This window comes from Oncorhynchus mykiss, chromosome 6 (genome assembly GCF_057628025.1).
Source record: "Oncorhynchus mykiss isolate SJ-2025 chromosome 6, ASM5762802v1, whole genome shotgun sequence".
In the NCBI taxonomy this organism is placed as follows: domain Eukaryota; kingdom Metazoa; phylum Chordata; class Actinopteri; order Salmoniformes; family Salmonidae; genus Oncorhynchus; species Oncorhynchus mykiss.
In genome coordinates this window covers 66,308,924-66,322,531 of record NC_143027.1, presented here as the reverse complement: position 1 = coordinate 66,322,531, position 13,608 = coordinate 66,308,924, and the positions used below count along the sequence as shown (strand labels likewise).

Here is a 13,608-nt window from a genome sequence, read left to right as displayed (position 1 = left end):
AGTTGAAGTCGGAAGTTTACATACACCTTAGGCAAATACATTTAAACTCACATTTAATCCTAGTAAAAATTCCCTGTTTCAGGTCAGTTAGGATCACACTTTATTTTAAGAATGTGAAATGTCAGAATAATAGTAGAGACAATTATTTATTTCAACTTTTATTTCTTTAATCACATTCCCAGTGGGTCAGAAGTTTACATACACTCAATTAGTATTTGGTGGCATTGCCTTTAAATTGTTTAACTTGGGTCAAACGTTTTGGGTAGCCTTCCACAAGCTTCCCACAATAAGTTGGGTGAATTTTGACCCATTACTCCTGACAGAGCTGGTGTAACTGAATCAGGTTTGTAGGCCTCCTTGCTCGCACTCGCTTTTTCAGTTCTGCCCACAAATGTTCTATAGGATTGAGGTCAGGGCTTTGTTATGGCCCTTCCAATACCTTGACTTTGTTGTCCTTTTTTGCCACAACTTTGGAAGTATGCTTGGGGTCATTGTCCATTTGGAAGACCCATTTGCGACCAAGCTTTAACTTCCTGACTGATGTCTTGAGATGTTGCTTCAATACATCCACATAATTTTCCTCCCTCATGAAGCCATCTATTTTGTGAAGTGCACCAGTCCCTCCTGCAGCAAAGCACCCCCACACCATGATGCAGCCACCCCCGTGCTTCACGGTTGGGATGGTGTTCTTCGGCTTGCAAGCCTCCCCCTTTTCCCTCCAAACATAATGATAGTCGTTATGGCCAAAAAGTTATATTTTTGTTTCATCAGACCAGAGGACATTTCTCCAGAAAGTACGACCTTTGTCCCCATGTACAGTTGCAAACCGTAGTCTGGCTTTTTTATGGCGGTTTTGGAGCAGTGGCTTCTTCCTTGCTGAGTGGCCTTTCAGGTTATGTCGATATAGGACTTGTTTTACTGTGGATATAGATACTTTTGTACCTGTTTCCTCCAGCATCTTCACAAGATCCTTTGCTGTTGTTCTGGGATTGATTTGCACTTTTTGCACCAAAGTACGTTCATCTCTAGGAGACAGAACGCGTCTCCTTCCTGAGCGGTATGACGGCTGCGTGGTCCCATGGTGTTTATACTTGCATACTATTGTTTGTACAGATGAATGTGGTACCTTCTGGTGTTTGGAAATTGCTCCCAAGGATGAACCAGACTTGTGGAGGTCTACATTTCTTTTTCTGAGGTCTTGGCTGATTTCTTTTGATTTTCCCATGATGTCAAGTAAAGAGGCACTGAGTTTGAAGGTATGCCTTGAAATACATCCACAGGTACACCTCCAATTGACTCAAATGATGTCAACTAACCTATCAGAAGCTTCTAAAGCCATGACATCATTTTCTGGAATTTTCCAAGCTGTTCAAAGGCACAGTCAACTTAGTGTATGTAAACTTCTGACCCACTGGAATTGTGATACAGTGAATCTATCAGTCTGTAAACAATTGTTGGAAACATTACTTGTGTCATGCACAAAGTAGATGTCCTAACCGACTTGCCAAAACTATAGTTTGTATAGTTTATAGCTAATACCCTGATGAAGACCGCTTGTCTGTCGAAACGTTGTACATAAATATTTTTGCATCTGAGCTCCTAGAGTGTGCGGCTCTCCTTAATTTATTTAAGTGTTCCACTCCGCTAGCCAGCACCTCATCTAAATAGGTGTGCGTTTCTTTTGCCTCTGGAAACATTACTTGTGTCATGCACAAAGTAGATGTCCTAACCGACTTGCCAAAACTATAGTTTGTTAACAAGAAATTTGTAGAGTGGTTGAAAAACAAGTTTTAATGACTCCAACCTAAGTGTATGTAAACTTCCGCCTTCAATTGTATATCACCTGTGTGCTTGCATTTGAAGAGACTCCCAGGATATTGCTGGCTGCCTCTACAATTGGTGTAGCTGCCTGCACCATCTCTTGTCCACCATGCTCACTGACATTCATATAGAGGAGGGAAGAGCTGAGGTCTGCCACCAGGGAGCTAGCTTCTAGCTGGAAAAGATCCACAGCATAACATATACCATTGGGAACTAAATCTCTGCTCTCTTTCAGCAATACATGTTTGGAAAAGATTATGTTGCCTTGCTCTCATATCCAATTGTACCTGAGCAGCGGAATTGACCTCTTCCCTCCTCTTGGTGATCCCTGCCACTGCTCTGGCCGTCAGCTGCACTTCCTGAGGAGTGTTGTTGGGGACATTCTTCAGCACTGCAGTCATGGTGCTCAGCATCTGTTCTCGCAGCTGGAACATCAATCAGAACACCTCACAAACATCCATCTAAAGAGACACTTCCTTTTGTCTTGAACTTCATACTCATTTATCATAACTCTTTTAGTTTAGTGTAATGTCTTACGTTCAACAATACACAGAGTCCCTAGACCAGGGATGGCCAACTTTGATGGGGGTGAGGGGAAACAAAAAATGTGAACTCATCATGAGGAGCTGCAGTGGCTCGCGGGTCTGCGTACCCTCATCCATAGCCAGACATGCAGTCAACTGCATTTTGCAATCGATCAATTTCTGCAGTTAAACCACTTAACGCTCTTAACTAAATGCATTGCACCAGTAGAGTGGGCCGGCCCTAGTCTTTTGGGGGCCCTGAGCGAGACTTGGCCTTGCACCTCGTGGGCCAATTTATTTGACTGATCCCCGTCTTAGCAGCCAGGGGCCCTAAGTGACCGCTTATGCCTGGAGCCAACCATGATAAGTAGTTTATAAACTGCTAATTATTAGTCAATAAAGGCTATGAAATATTATAATTATTGGTGCTTCGCTTTTGGAAATTGATCCATGGGACTACAAAAGCTGGGTCGTGGGTTGCCAATCCCTGGCGTAGACATTCCTGGCAGCAAAGCCCATGCTCCCTATGACCGTAGAATATTACCCCGTTCTCACCTCCTCCCTGGCACCTTTCTGATCCTCACTGGAGCCCTTGTTCAGAATGTCAGACACAGACTTGAACATCTGTCCTAGGGTCTCCCCAGTGAGCAACCCCTGCTGCTGTAGCTGAGTGACAGTGTTCTCAACCACAGACTGCAGATTCTCCACTGAGGAACTGGAGTTGGCTGGCCACACCTTGGTGGACAACAATCAAATGTGAGCTCCAGATACTACATTATAAATGTGAGCTCTATGGAGCAGAAAGGCAGGACAGTTACCATGCATTAAATCATTAAGTGAATGATAGGATTTTTACTCTATGACAAACCTCAGTGGTGATCGTGGCATTGGTTTTTCTATCCCCATTTGTTAGAGTAACCACCACAGACAGACTGTAGTTGTAACTTTTGTTCCCGAGAGGTAGGAAGATTGACTTTACTTCATTTCCATAACTGCAGCGCAAATGTTTATCTGAAATATAAATAAATATTATATAATGTGTTTTCATACAGTGGATGAAGCTTCATCTGTATACAGGGAACTGCATTTTTAAATGTTGATTTACTGTCCTACTATTCAACTTCTTTGATAGGGGAAAGTCTCTTGAAATAGACTACATTGTCGACAGATTTCAGACAACTCACCTTTGTCAGTTTTGAAACAATATTGGCATTTGCCTGTGGAGCAGGAGGTTGTTGCACAGGTGATATTGAAAGCATCTAGAACTGTGCCTGACTGAGGGGAAATTATACAGGAAGGGAGGCTGGTGATGGTAGTTGGGGCTGTTCTTTCAGGTACAGTTACAGATACAGTAGTAGTTGCCGCTATGGTGGTAGCAGCCAGTAGGGTAGTAGCTACCAGTGGGATGGTAGCAACAGGTATTGTAGTAGCAGCTGGACGAGTAGTAACAGCCGGTAGGATGGTGGTAGCAGCCGGTAAGGTAGCAGGCGGTATGTTAGTGGCAACAGGTGCAAGTGTTGCAACACCTGGTATCTGAATGGTGTACTTGACAACGCCAGATGTCGTCTTACCTACAACAAAAAGTTGAATAGGTTACATTAATGTAAATAAATGCATTCTGTAAATGTTGGTCTGGATGTACACTATTTACTCTAAATATCCATGATCAAATGATACACTACCTAAAATATAACACATTGGAACACTTGATTCATTTTATGGCCCACATTACAATGGCTAATTTGACATGCTGATGTCAGGTTCAACATAAGTGATGCTCATCCTACTATTATCTGTAACTAAAGCACGTGTAACAACACATACTCTAAAATCAATGAATACCTACCATACGCTATCACATTGAGATTCAGAGATCTGGACTGGGCATTTTTCAGATTGTCACTTGTCACCATGTATTCATTGCCACCATCTATTCTGTGTAGCAGTGGTCTTTGCTTTGCTTTTTTGTAGCAGTGTTTGAGGTCTCCCTAGAAGAAATTAGCTCAAAATGAAATCTGTTTCCTTCATAGACACTGTCGTTGTACAGAATGACTACAGCTTTTGTACAATCCAACTGCGCATGCGTTCATTTCAGGTTACTTATTTTGCTCATGTGACAAATTACAAATGAATGTTTGTTTGTGTGTATGTGTGTTCAAACACCTGTGTGTTTGTGTGCATGTCGGAGGGGTTGGTTAACAGCAGACATATTTCTGTCTGGACTAATAAAGTATATCTAATCTTAAATTAGACAACATAAGTTCTATCTATTCATGCACTGAAACCACTATTCATAAATATGCTTGTGTGCACAATAGAGGAGTCTCACACTTACTGTCAAAGGTCTTGTGTCCTCAACATGCCAAACTACTGTTGGGCAACTCATTGAGGTGGTACACTCCAATTTGAGGGTTACATCGTTGTTTATGTTCACTGGGTTACAATTAGAACAACTAAAAGAACAAAGGTTAACTTTTATCATACAACAGATCTTCTGGGACATAGATTACTGTAACTTTGAATTTGATTCAAATCAGCCATTTAGCTTCTTCGTTTGATAATGCAAACCTCTCCTAACAAACAAAATGTCACTCGGGACTATACATCTGTCTAATGAGCCATTCCCTCCCTCGTTTTACCTTATGGTAACATCGGTGAATTCTGGCGGAGTGACAGTGATGCATTTCTCTGCTTTAGCCACTTCAGCCCCATTTTTCTTCTGCACAGTAAAACTGTATATATAAAAAAGAAATGGGTCTGGAAGACAGGCTGCTGTAATCACATGAGTCTCCTGGTTTGTTTTGTCTCTGCATTTACATTGTTCATCTGTTGGAATAAATGGGGAACATGGTTTGAGTATAACATCTGTGCTGAAAGGACATTAAAGGTCCTACACAATCTATATACGGTCACCCGGAAACCAGAGAAATACCTCCGTTGTTACTTAGTGAGTTTAGAAGAACAATTCTATTCATAGAAAGATTGTGCCTGAACTGAAAACTAAAATCTTCGGATTGCAGATGTATAACTATTACAGGCCTTGAAGATAAGACTTGAACAAGTGGGCCACGTAAAAGTCTTGACAGACTTTGTTACTGTAGCCTACTAATGAGTTGAACTGAGAGGTGAGTGTTCTCAGCTCTGGTACTTACTGCATTCCCATTCAAGTAGTATTCCAGGTTCACTGATTCCGAGTACTCCACTCAAGCCAGTTAACCCAAGTGTGACACTTTGAGTGAAGTCAGATGGACTTTCTGGATCAGAAGTGATTTCCACATTAGCCCGGGGAAGCCTTTTATGCTCCTCTGTCTGAAAGTCTGATTTATTGTGACAAACTGCTGCTGTGTTCCCCACATCCACGTCCATGTGTGAGAAGACATTCCAGGCCCTGACTTTCACTTGCAAAGCTCCTGTAACAAAACAACTGATATAAATAAACAAGGAAACGTGTAATCTTTTCCTATCTTCTGTCATTGTTTCTGATTGAATTTGGCTAGGTACCTTGGATAGTGGTTGAGATATTGTAAACCTGCATGCTTCTGTTTTGCATGTCTCTGGTCTCGGAGATGCTGTCGTTGGCTCCAGACACCTGGAAGAGAAGCTTCACCGGGGACCCCCGGTCCAGGGAGACACTAACGTAGAGGTTTGAGTCTGGACACTCTCCCTCCTCAGCCATCACTGATCCCAGCAGGCCCTCCACAGGCTCCAGCAGACACACCTGCAGCTCAGTGGACACGCCCAAGACCGAGACCCCGTTAGAGGCATGCAGGGTCAGCTGGTGGCAGCCAGAGCCCAGTTGTTGCTCCACCTCTGGTCCCACTGTGATGTTGTGGGGGACGATTCCTCTGACTGCTGATGAATTGGCCACCAACATCTCACCACGGTGGACTTTGTAGGTCACATTCGTACCTGTAGATAGCAAAGTTGTCTCATTCTACCAAGATTTGTACTCTCGGAAATGTAAGACCAAATGCTTTTATTTCTGCTCATGTTGGTTTTACTTACCAGCTTCTACTTCAACCTGGATTTGAAGGGGACTACCATACAGGGCCTTGCAGTTTGCTCCATCTGTTGATTGGTTCATGCTATAGCACTTAATGACGCCAAACTCCCCGATGGGCTCCTGAATTGTGATGGCTTTCTGAGCTGTCACATGCCACTCACTGGTGGTACACTCCACCCCAACTATGAAGACACCCGGACGGATGTATTTATGAACCACACTGCTCTCCAACCTGTGAGAGTGTAAATTCCATTAATTGTGAATGAATTAGGGACTTTTTGGCTTTGATGTTGGGTGATATACATTATTCAGTTACTCACTCTTCTGGACTATAAGGATCGATGTTGTGCCCATCTCCAGCACTTAGAGTGCAGGTCAGGTTGCCCTTGAAGGGATGGAGAAGCCACTTCACTGTTATGGAGACATTGTCAAAGACGGCAGCCAACTTGCTCATTAATAAGTGGAGACCTGTGGACCACAGACATGGCTAGGTTAGATTGTGTGTGCTAGCCGCCACTCATAATGTGTTGAAATACAACATTAGAGAAAATGTAAATCGAGCCCTTCACTAGCTGAAAACATATTTCAGTATTTAAATGGAATGTAGAAGGGAGGGAAGGAGAGACAGTAACAGGGGTAGAATGTTCTGACCATCTTTGCAGTTGTATTCCACAGACAGGTAGCTTCCAAGCCCTGGGCATGGTTCACCAAAAGAGGCCACATCTGCCGTGGCTTGGCACGCCTGCAGCCCATGGCAGTCTCCTGGAAATAATGTACATTAAATAGAGATATGAGAGGTGAAGAAATAGAAGAGTTTTCCACCATAATTGTCATCAGAATCATCATTAAGATCATCATCCACATTATCATTATAATAGACTTATCCAAGTGCTCTGAAAATATAAATTGTGTGCACGCTGTTCAGAGGAAGGATTATTATCACAATGCCTATTCTATTTGTCATTCATACATGAAGCACTAACTTAAGCAATGGCTTAAACCTACGGTCCGTATTTAGTGCAGTACATTTAGATTTCATTGACAGTATTACAACCATTTAAAACTGGTACATTTTGTGGCTTTACTTCCAGTCTTGACATTGTACCAGCATCTGTACCTCTATTATGATTTTTGTTAAGACACAAGTACATATTGTTTTGGTGCTTGTGCAATTAAGTTTTATTGCTGCCTCAGTGCATCTGGTGCCGTTGTTGAAGCTGTGTGTGTTTTACAATATTTACAGTTCTGCTCTATGCTTTGCAAATGCAAACATGTTCTAAGAGCTCAATGTTTAAATATTGTTCATCATGTAGTTGTTTGGTAATAGCATCCTGCTAAAGTGAAACTAAGTTGAATTGCTGCCTCTATTGAATTGCTGGGCCCTTTATTGAATCTGTGTTTGCTTTACAATATTTACATTTCTGCTTTTTACTTTAAGCAGCGTGTCCTAAAAATGCAATGATCAAATACTGCACAGCAGGCAATTACTTTGACCCATTAAAAGCACTTTGCTTAAAGGCCCAGTGCAGTCAAAAACGTGATTTCCTGTGTTTTATATATATTTACAGTGGGGAGAACAAGTATTTGATACACTGCCGATTTTGCAGGTTTTCCTACTTACAAAGCATGTAGAGGTCTGTAATATTTATCTAAGGTACACTTCAACTGTGAGAGACGGAATCTAAAACAAAAATCCAGGAAATCAGATTGTATGATTTTTAAGTAATTAATTTGCATTTTATTGCATGACATAAGTATTTGATCACCTACCAACCCGTAAGAATTCTGACTCTCACAGACCTGTTAGTTTTTCTTTAAGAAGCCCTCTTGTTCTCCACTCATTACCTGTATTAACTGCACCTGTATAAAAGACACCTGTCCACACACTCAATCAAACAGACTCCAACCTCTCCACAATGGCCAAGACTAGAGAGCTGTGTAAGGACATCATGGATAAAATTGTAGACCTGCACAAGGCTGGGATGGGCTACAGGACAATAGACAAGCAGCTTGGTGAGAAGGCAACAACTGTTGGCACAATTATTAGAAAATAGAAGAAGTTCAAGAGGAAGGTCAATCACCCTCGGTCTGGGGCTCCATGCAAGATCTCACCTCGTGGGGCATCAATGATCATGAGGAAGGTGAGGGATCAGCCCAGAACTACACGGCAGGACCTGGTCAATGACCTGAAGAGAGCTGGGACCACAGTCTCAAAGAAAACCATTAGTAACACACTACGCCGTCATGGATTAAAATCCTGCAGCTCTCGCAAGGTCCCCCTGCAGCTCTCGCAAGGCCAAGAACCTCCTTCCCTCAGTAAGAGCATTGAAGATGGGGCGTGGCTGGGTCTTCCAGCATGACAATGACCCGAAACACACATCCAGGGCAACTAAGGAGTGGCTCCGTAAGAAGCATCTCAAGGTCCTGGAGTTGCCTAGCCAGTCTCCAGACCTGAACCCAATAGAAAATCTTTGGAGGGAGCAGAAAGTCTGTATTGCCCAGCGACAACCCCGAAACCTGAAGGATCTGGAGAAGGTCTGTATGGAGGAGTGGGCCAAAAATCCCTGCTGCAGTGTGTGCAAACCTGGTCAAGAACTACAGGAAACGTATGATCTCTATAATTGCAAACAAAGGTTTCTGTACCAAATATTAAGTTCAGCTTTTCTGATGTATCAAATACTTATGTCATGCAATAAAATGCAAATTAATTACTTAAAAATCATACAATGTGATTTTCTGCATTTTTGTTTTAGATTCCGTCTCTCACAGTTGAAGTGTACTACCTATGCTAAAAAATTACAGACCTCCACATGCTTTGTTAGTAGGAAAACCTGCAAAATCGACAGTGTATCAAATACTTGTTCTCCCCACTGTATTTCTACTCTATTTGGCTGGAATAATACTGTGATATTGTGCAAATTATGATAATGCCCTTTTAGTGTAAGAGCTGTTTGAAAAGACTGTGTGAAATGTCAGCCTGTTTTGGTGGGATGAGTGAGTGTTGGCCTGCCTCGCGACATCACCAGGTGATAAGTCAGTTAATAGACCAATAAGAAATATAGTTAAATCCAAACCTCTCTGCCAATAACAGCTAGTTTTCAGTTTCCCCCTCCCCACTCAGACCACTCCCAGACAGTCATAGCAAAAATCTTGCTTTAGAAATTACTCTATCCTAAGAAGCTATTTTTGTTTCTTTTTGACCATTTTAATTGAAAGCAATCACAGTTAGGTACTTAATTGTTACCCAGAAATGATTTGATTTTGAGATTTAAAAAAAAACAGCTGCATTGGACCTTTACTGTTCTTACTCATACAATGTAAGAACAAGACTATTCTTGAATCAATAGTCAAACCTAAGCATACATTTATGTCAATATCCTTAGTGATGGATGGAGCAACATTAATGGACAAAATACACCTTGCACAATATTTCAAAAGTTTCAAAAACATTAGACTTCACACCATACCTGTCACTGAATCTACAACATCTATCCAGCTACACTCCTCCTGTGTGGAGGTGGCTGAAGAAGTGGGACTCGTCCGGCAGTAGTGAACCGTCTTACGACCATAGAAGCTGTCATCAATCTCTATCACCTGACCGGAACCACACTGTAGTGTGGCATTGTGGTCAGCACAAGCAATGGAGCGCCCAGATTCTGAGACAAAGAAGTAAACAAGGTTTAATAATTAGAGTTAAAAGGAATAGCAAGCGCATACAGTATATTCCTCGCTACCTTGTTATTCTGCATACATGCACACACACATGCAACAAATACAAACCAAATTGGCAGATGAAGTGCAGCTCCTGGCTACAGTTGCTTGTTGCCTCCCACTGAAACCCTGAGCTCCTCAGTATGTGACCACAGCCAGCCCCTGGATCAGGGTCGTTCACCCAGTTAGAGTAGCTGACATCAGAGCCATCAAGCCAGGAGAGAGGACCTGAGGATTTACAGCACAAACACCAATGAAAGTATTATATTCTATATACACTGAGGGTACAAAACATTAGGAACACCTGCTCTTCAAAGTAGAGGAAATAAAGTATGTAAGTACTCTGTTATATTATATTATATTTGTGACATATATTCCTACAAAATGATATCCCAGCTGTTCATCCTGATACATCATTCTGTTAATACTCGAATTCACGTAATAAAACACTTGAAAAGCAGAGTAAGGGATATGACGTAAGAAAACAAAGTCAATGCCACAGGAGCCGGCTGTGAATAGGTGATAAAGTTGGTCCTTTGTACGGGAATAAAAAAGGCCTGTCTAAATCAAGGGACTGGACAGCAGATCCAATTGAATGACAAGTGTTCTTCATCAGCCAGGTGCTGCTAAAAGGAGATATCTTAATGTGGCATGGTCTCCTAGCAATGGTGCGAGGTAAATACATTATAAATCTCCCAGCGAGACAAAGAAAGGCCAGCTGACTTGAGAGATAGCCACCAAACCCAGCCTGTGTCTACTTCCAGTTTTACTGCCAGATCAAAGAAGGTCTACTGATAAAACAAGACCAAGAGTAACCATCTTTGTCTCAAGAGAAGTGGTGGGCGGATCATGTTAGTTTAGGAGTCTGGGAATTGAACTGATTTCTGATGCAAATAATCATGAAAACAAAAACAGATTGTGAGGAATACTTCTGCCACAGCTCAGCAAAGGAGTAGGATTATTCTATGAAAAAACAACAACCCCAAAACACTATTACCTCTTTCAAATATCAATGAAATATTTAGGCCTACTCTCACACAAAGTCATCATGGGCAATTCCATGGTAATGTACAGTGCATTCAGAAAGTATTCAGACCCTTTAACTTTTTCCACATTCTTTTACGTTACAGCCTTATTCTATAATGGACAAAATTATTTTTTCCCCCTCATCAATCTACACACAATACTCCATAATGACAAAGCAAAAACAGTTTTGTGGAAATTTTTGAAAATGTATTTAAAAAAATAATAATAATGAAATATCCCAGACCGTTTATTCAGTACTTTGTTCAAGCACCTTTGGCAGTGATTACAGCCTCGAGTCTTCTTGGGTATGACGCTACAAGCTTAGCATACCTGTATTTGGAGAGTTTCTCCCATTCTTCTCTGTAGATCCTCTCAAGCTCTGTCAGGTTGGATGGGGAGTGTCGTTGCACAGCTATTTTCAGGTCTCTCCAGAGATGTTCAAATGAGTTCAAGTCTGGGCTCTGGCTGGGTCACACAAGGACATTCAGAGACTTGTCTCAAAGCCGCTCCTGCATTGTCTTTCATCAAGGATCTCTCTATACTTTGCTCCATTCATCTTTGCCTCGATCTTGACTAGTCTCCCAGTCCCTACCGCTGAAAAACATCCCCACAGCATGATGCTGCCACTACCATGCTTCACCGTAGGGATGGTGCCAGGTTTCCTCCAGATGTGATTCTTGATTCTTGGCATTATATGGACAGGTTTGTTCCTTTCCAAATAATTTCCAATCAATTGAATTTACCACTCCAATCAAGTTGTAGAAACATCTCAAGGATGATCAATGGAAACAGGATGCACCTGAGCTAAATTTCGAGTCTCATAGCAAAGGGTCTGAATACTTATGTAAATAAGGTATGGGTTATTTATTTTTTATAAATTTGCTCCCAAAAAATGTAAATCTGTTTTTGCATTGTCCTTATGGTTTATTGTGTGTAGATTGATGAGGAACAAATGTATTTAATCCATTTTAGAATAAGGCTGTAACGTAACCAAATGTGGAAAAAGTCAAGGGGGCCTGAATAATATCCGAATGCACTGTAATTGCGCTGATGTTTTACATAAGACTACTTTTAACAATTTAAACTGAACATTTTACAAAAACACATTTACTGGAAAAACTGTGCAGATGCATATTTGGTAACAGAATTTTGGTAAAATCTCCCTCAGGTTTTTACGGGACCACGTTTTCCAAAAACTCAGTTAAATATCTGCTCCGAAGGAAGATTCAAAAGACAATGGGGTGTCAGCTATGACATGAAACCTTAACCTTGAACCTCTTTTGGATATTGAACTACAGTAATGAAGTGGATTTACACACCCGATAACATCATTATGGATAACGTCATAATCATACACCTCCAATTGACTCAAATGATGTAAATTAGCCTATCAGAAGCTTATAAAACCATAACATCATTTTCTGTAATTTTCCAAGCTGTTTAAAGGCACAGTCAACTTAGTGTATGTAAACTTCTGACCCACTGGAATTGTGATACAGTGAATTATAAGTTAAATAATCTGTCTGTAAACAATTGTTGGAAAAATGACTTGTGTCATGCACAAAGTAGACGTCCTAACCGACTTGCCAAATCTATAGTTTGTTAACAAGAAATTTGTGGAGTGGTTGAAAAACGAGTTTTAATGACTCCAACCTAAGTGTAAGTAATCTTCCGACTTCAATTGTATATCCACCTTTGCATATTTGGGTATTATTCTACACACTGGTTATTATTTTAATAATGAGCTCCTCCCAAAACAAGACAACATTCTATTGGTTCGGATCGGATCAAATCTGAACCAACATCTGGTAGATGTTTTCTAAGACCCCTTTTCCATCTGTTTGACCAGCAGTCAAAGCCTTTTTTTTGTTATTCCTAATATTTAGGATAGAAAATGGTCGGAAAATGTATATATTCCTTCATTTAAAAAAATATAGCTTTCATTTGATGCTAGATTTGACATGATCCTATGAACTTCTCTTGTTAGTGCTTATGGGTCCTTTTACATCAAAATTCCCTCATATCATGGCAATTTCATAAGACTTTAAATCATACACTCTAACACAAGAAAATAACTCTGCAAATACATCCATGCACAAGTGAGTCTACTCTCAACCTTTGATTTCCTTTACATAATCATATATATTATTGTACAGTATGTTGATGGCAATTAGTGTTTTCTTCAATTGTCCTCTTACCCTCAGCAGCAGCAGAGTCCAGTGTTAGGTTTGGGGAGGCAGGTGCCAGACCCAGCCACCAGTCCTGCTCCGTCTGCAGGTGCTTCTGTAGGAACTGCTGGGTTTCGTCGTTTAAAATGAAGGCCAGGTGTCCACCACCTCGCTCACACCAACCCTGTGCACTGAGGAAGGAACGTGAACGAGGTGGACCCACAAACTCATAACAGGAGCCGTCAAAGCTCTCTTGGTACTCTGGGCAGGATAGAGGTGCTATCTCATCCTCAGCACAAGACAGGCTTAAGAGGAAAGCATTCAAGAGTAATACCGAGAGCTTAGTGCTGTCCAT

General features: G+C 41.3%; 1 protein-coding gene across 1 annotated transcript in view; it reads right to left on the bottom strand.

Annotated features, from left to right (window-relative positions):
• The window catches only part of LOC110526386 (polycystin-1-like protein 2), a 27,566-nt gene extending 13,958 nt beyond the window's left edge, over window positions 1-13,608 (bottom strand). Inside the window, exons 1-16 of the mRNA XM_021607331.3 lie at window positions 13,284-13,608; window positions 10,129-10,287; window positions 9,816-10,004; window positions 7,000-7,110; window positions 6,669-6,816; window positions 6,351-6,580; window positions 5,847-6,254; window positions 5,498-5,755; window positions 4,985-5,171; window positions 4,681-4,798; window positions 4,192-4,333; window positions 3,530-3,916; window positions 3,214-3,356; window positions 2,901-3,080; window positions 2,109-2,246; window positions 1,844-1,996 (exon numbers count right to left, since the gene is read on the bottom strand). Of these exons, the coding sequence (XP_021463006.3) occupies window positions 1,844-1,996; window positions 2,109-2,246; window positions 2,901-3,080; window positions 3,214-3,356; window positions 3,530-3,916; window positions 4,192-4,333; window positions 4,681-4,798; window positions 4,985-5,171; window positions 5,498-5,755; window positions 5,847-6,254; window positions 6,351-6,580; window positions 6,669-6,816; window positions 7,000-7,110; window positions 9,816-10,004; window positions 10,129-10,287; window positions 13,284-13,608 (3,276 nt within the window). The remainder of the gene's footprint in view (window positions 1-1,843; window positions 1,997-2,108; window positions 2,247-2,900; window positions 3,081-3,213; window positions 3,357-3,529; window positions 3,917-4,191; window positions 4,334-4,680; window positions 4,799-4,984; window positions 5,172-5,497; window positions 5,756-5,846; window positions 6,255-6,350; window positions 6,581-6,668; window positions 6,817-6,999; window positions 7,111-9,815; window positions 10,005-10,128; window positions 10,288-13,283) is intronic.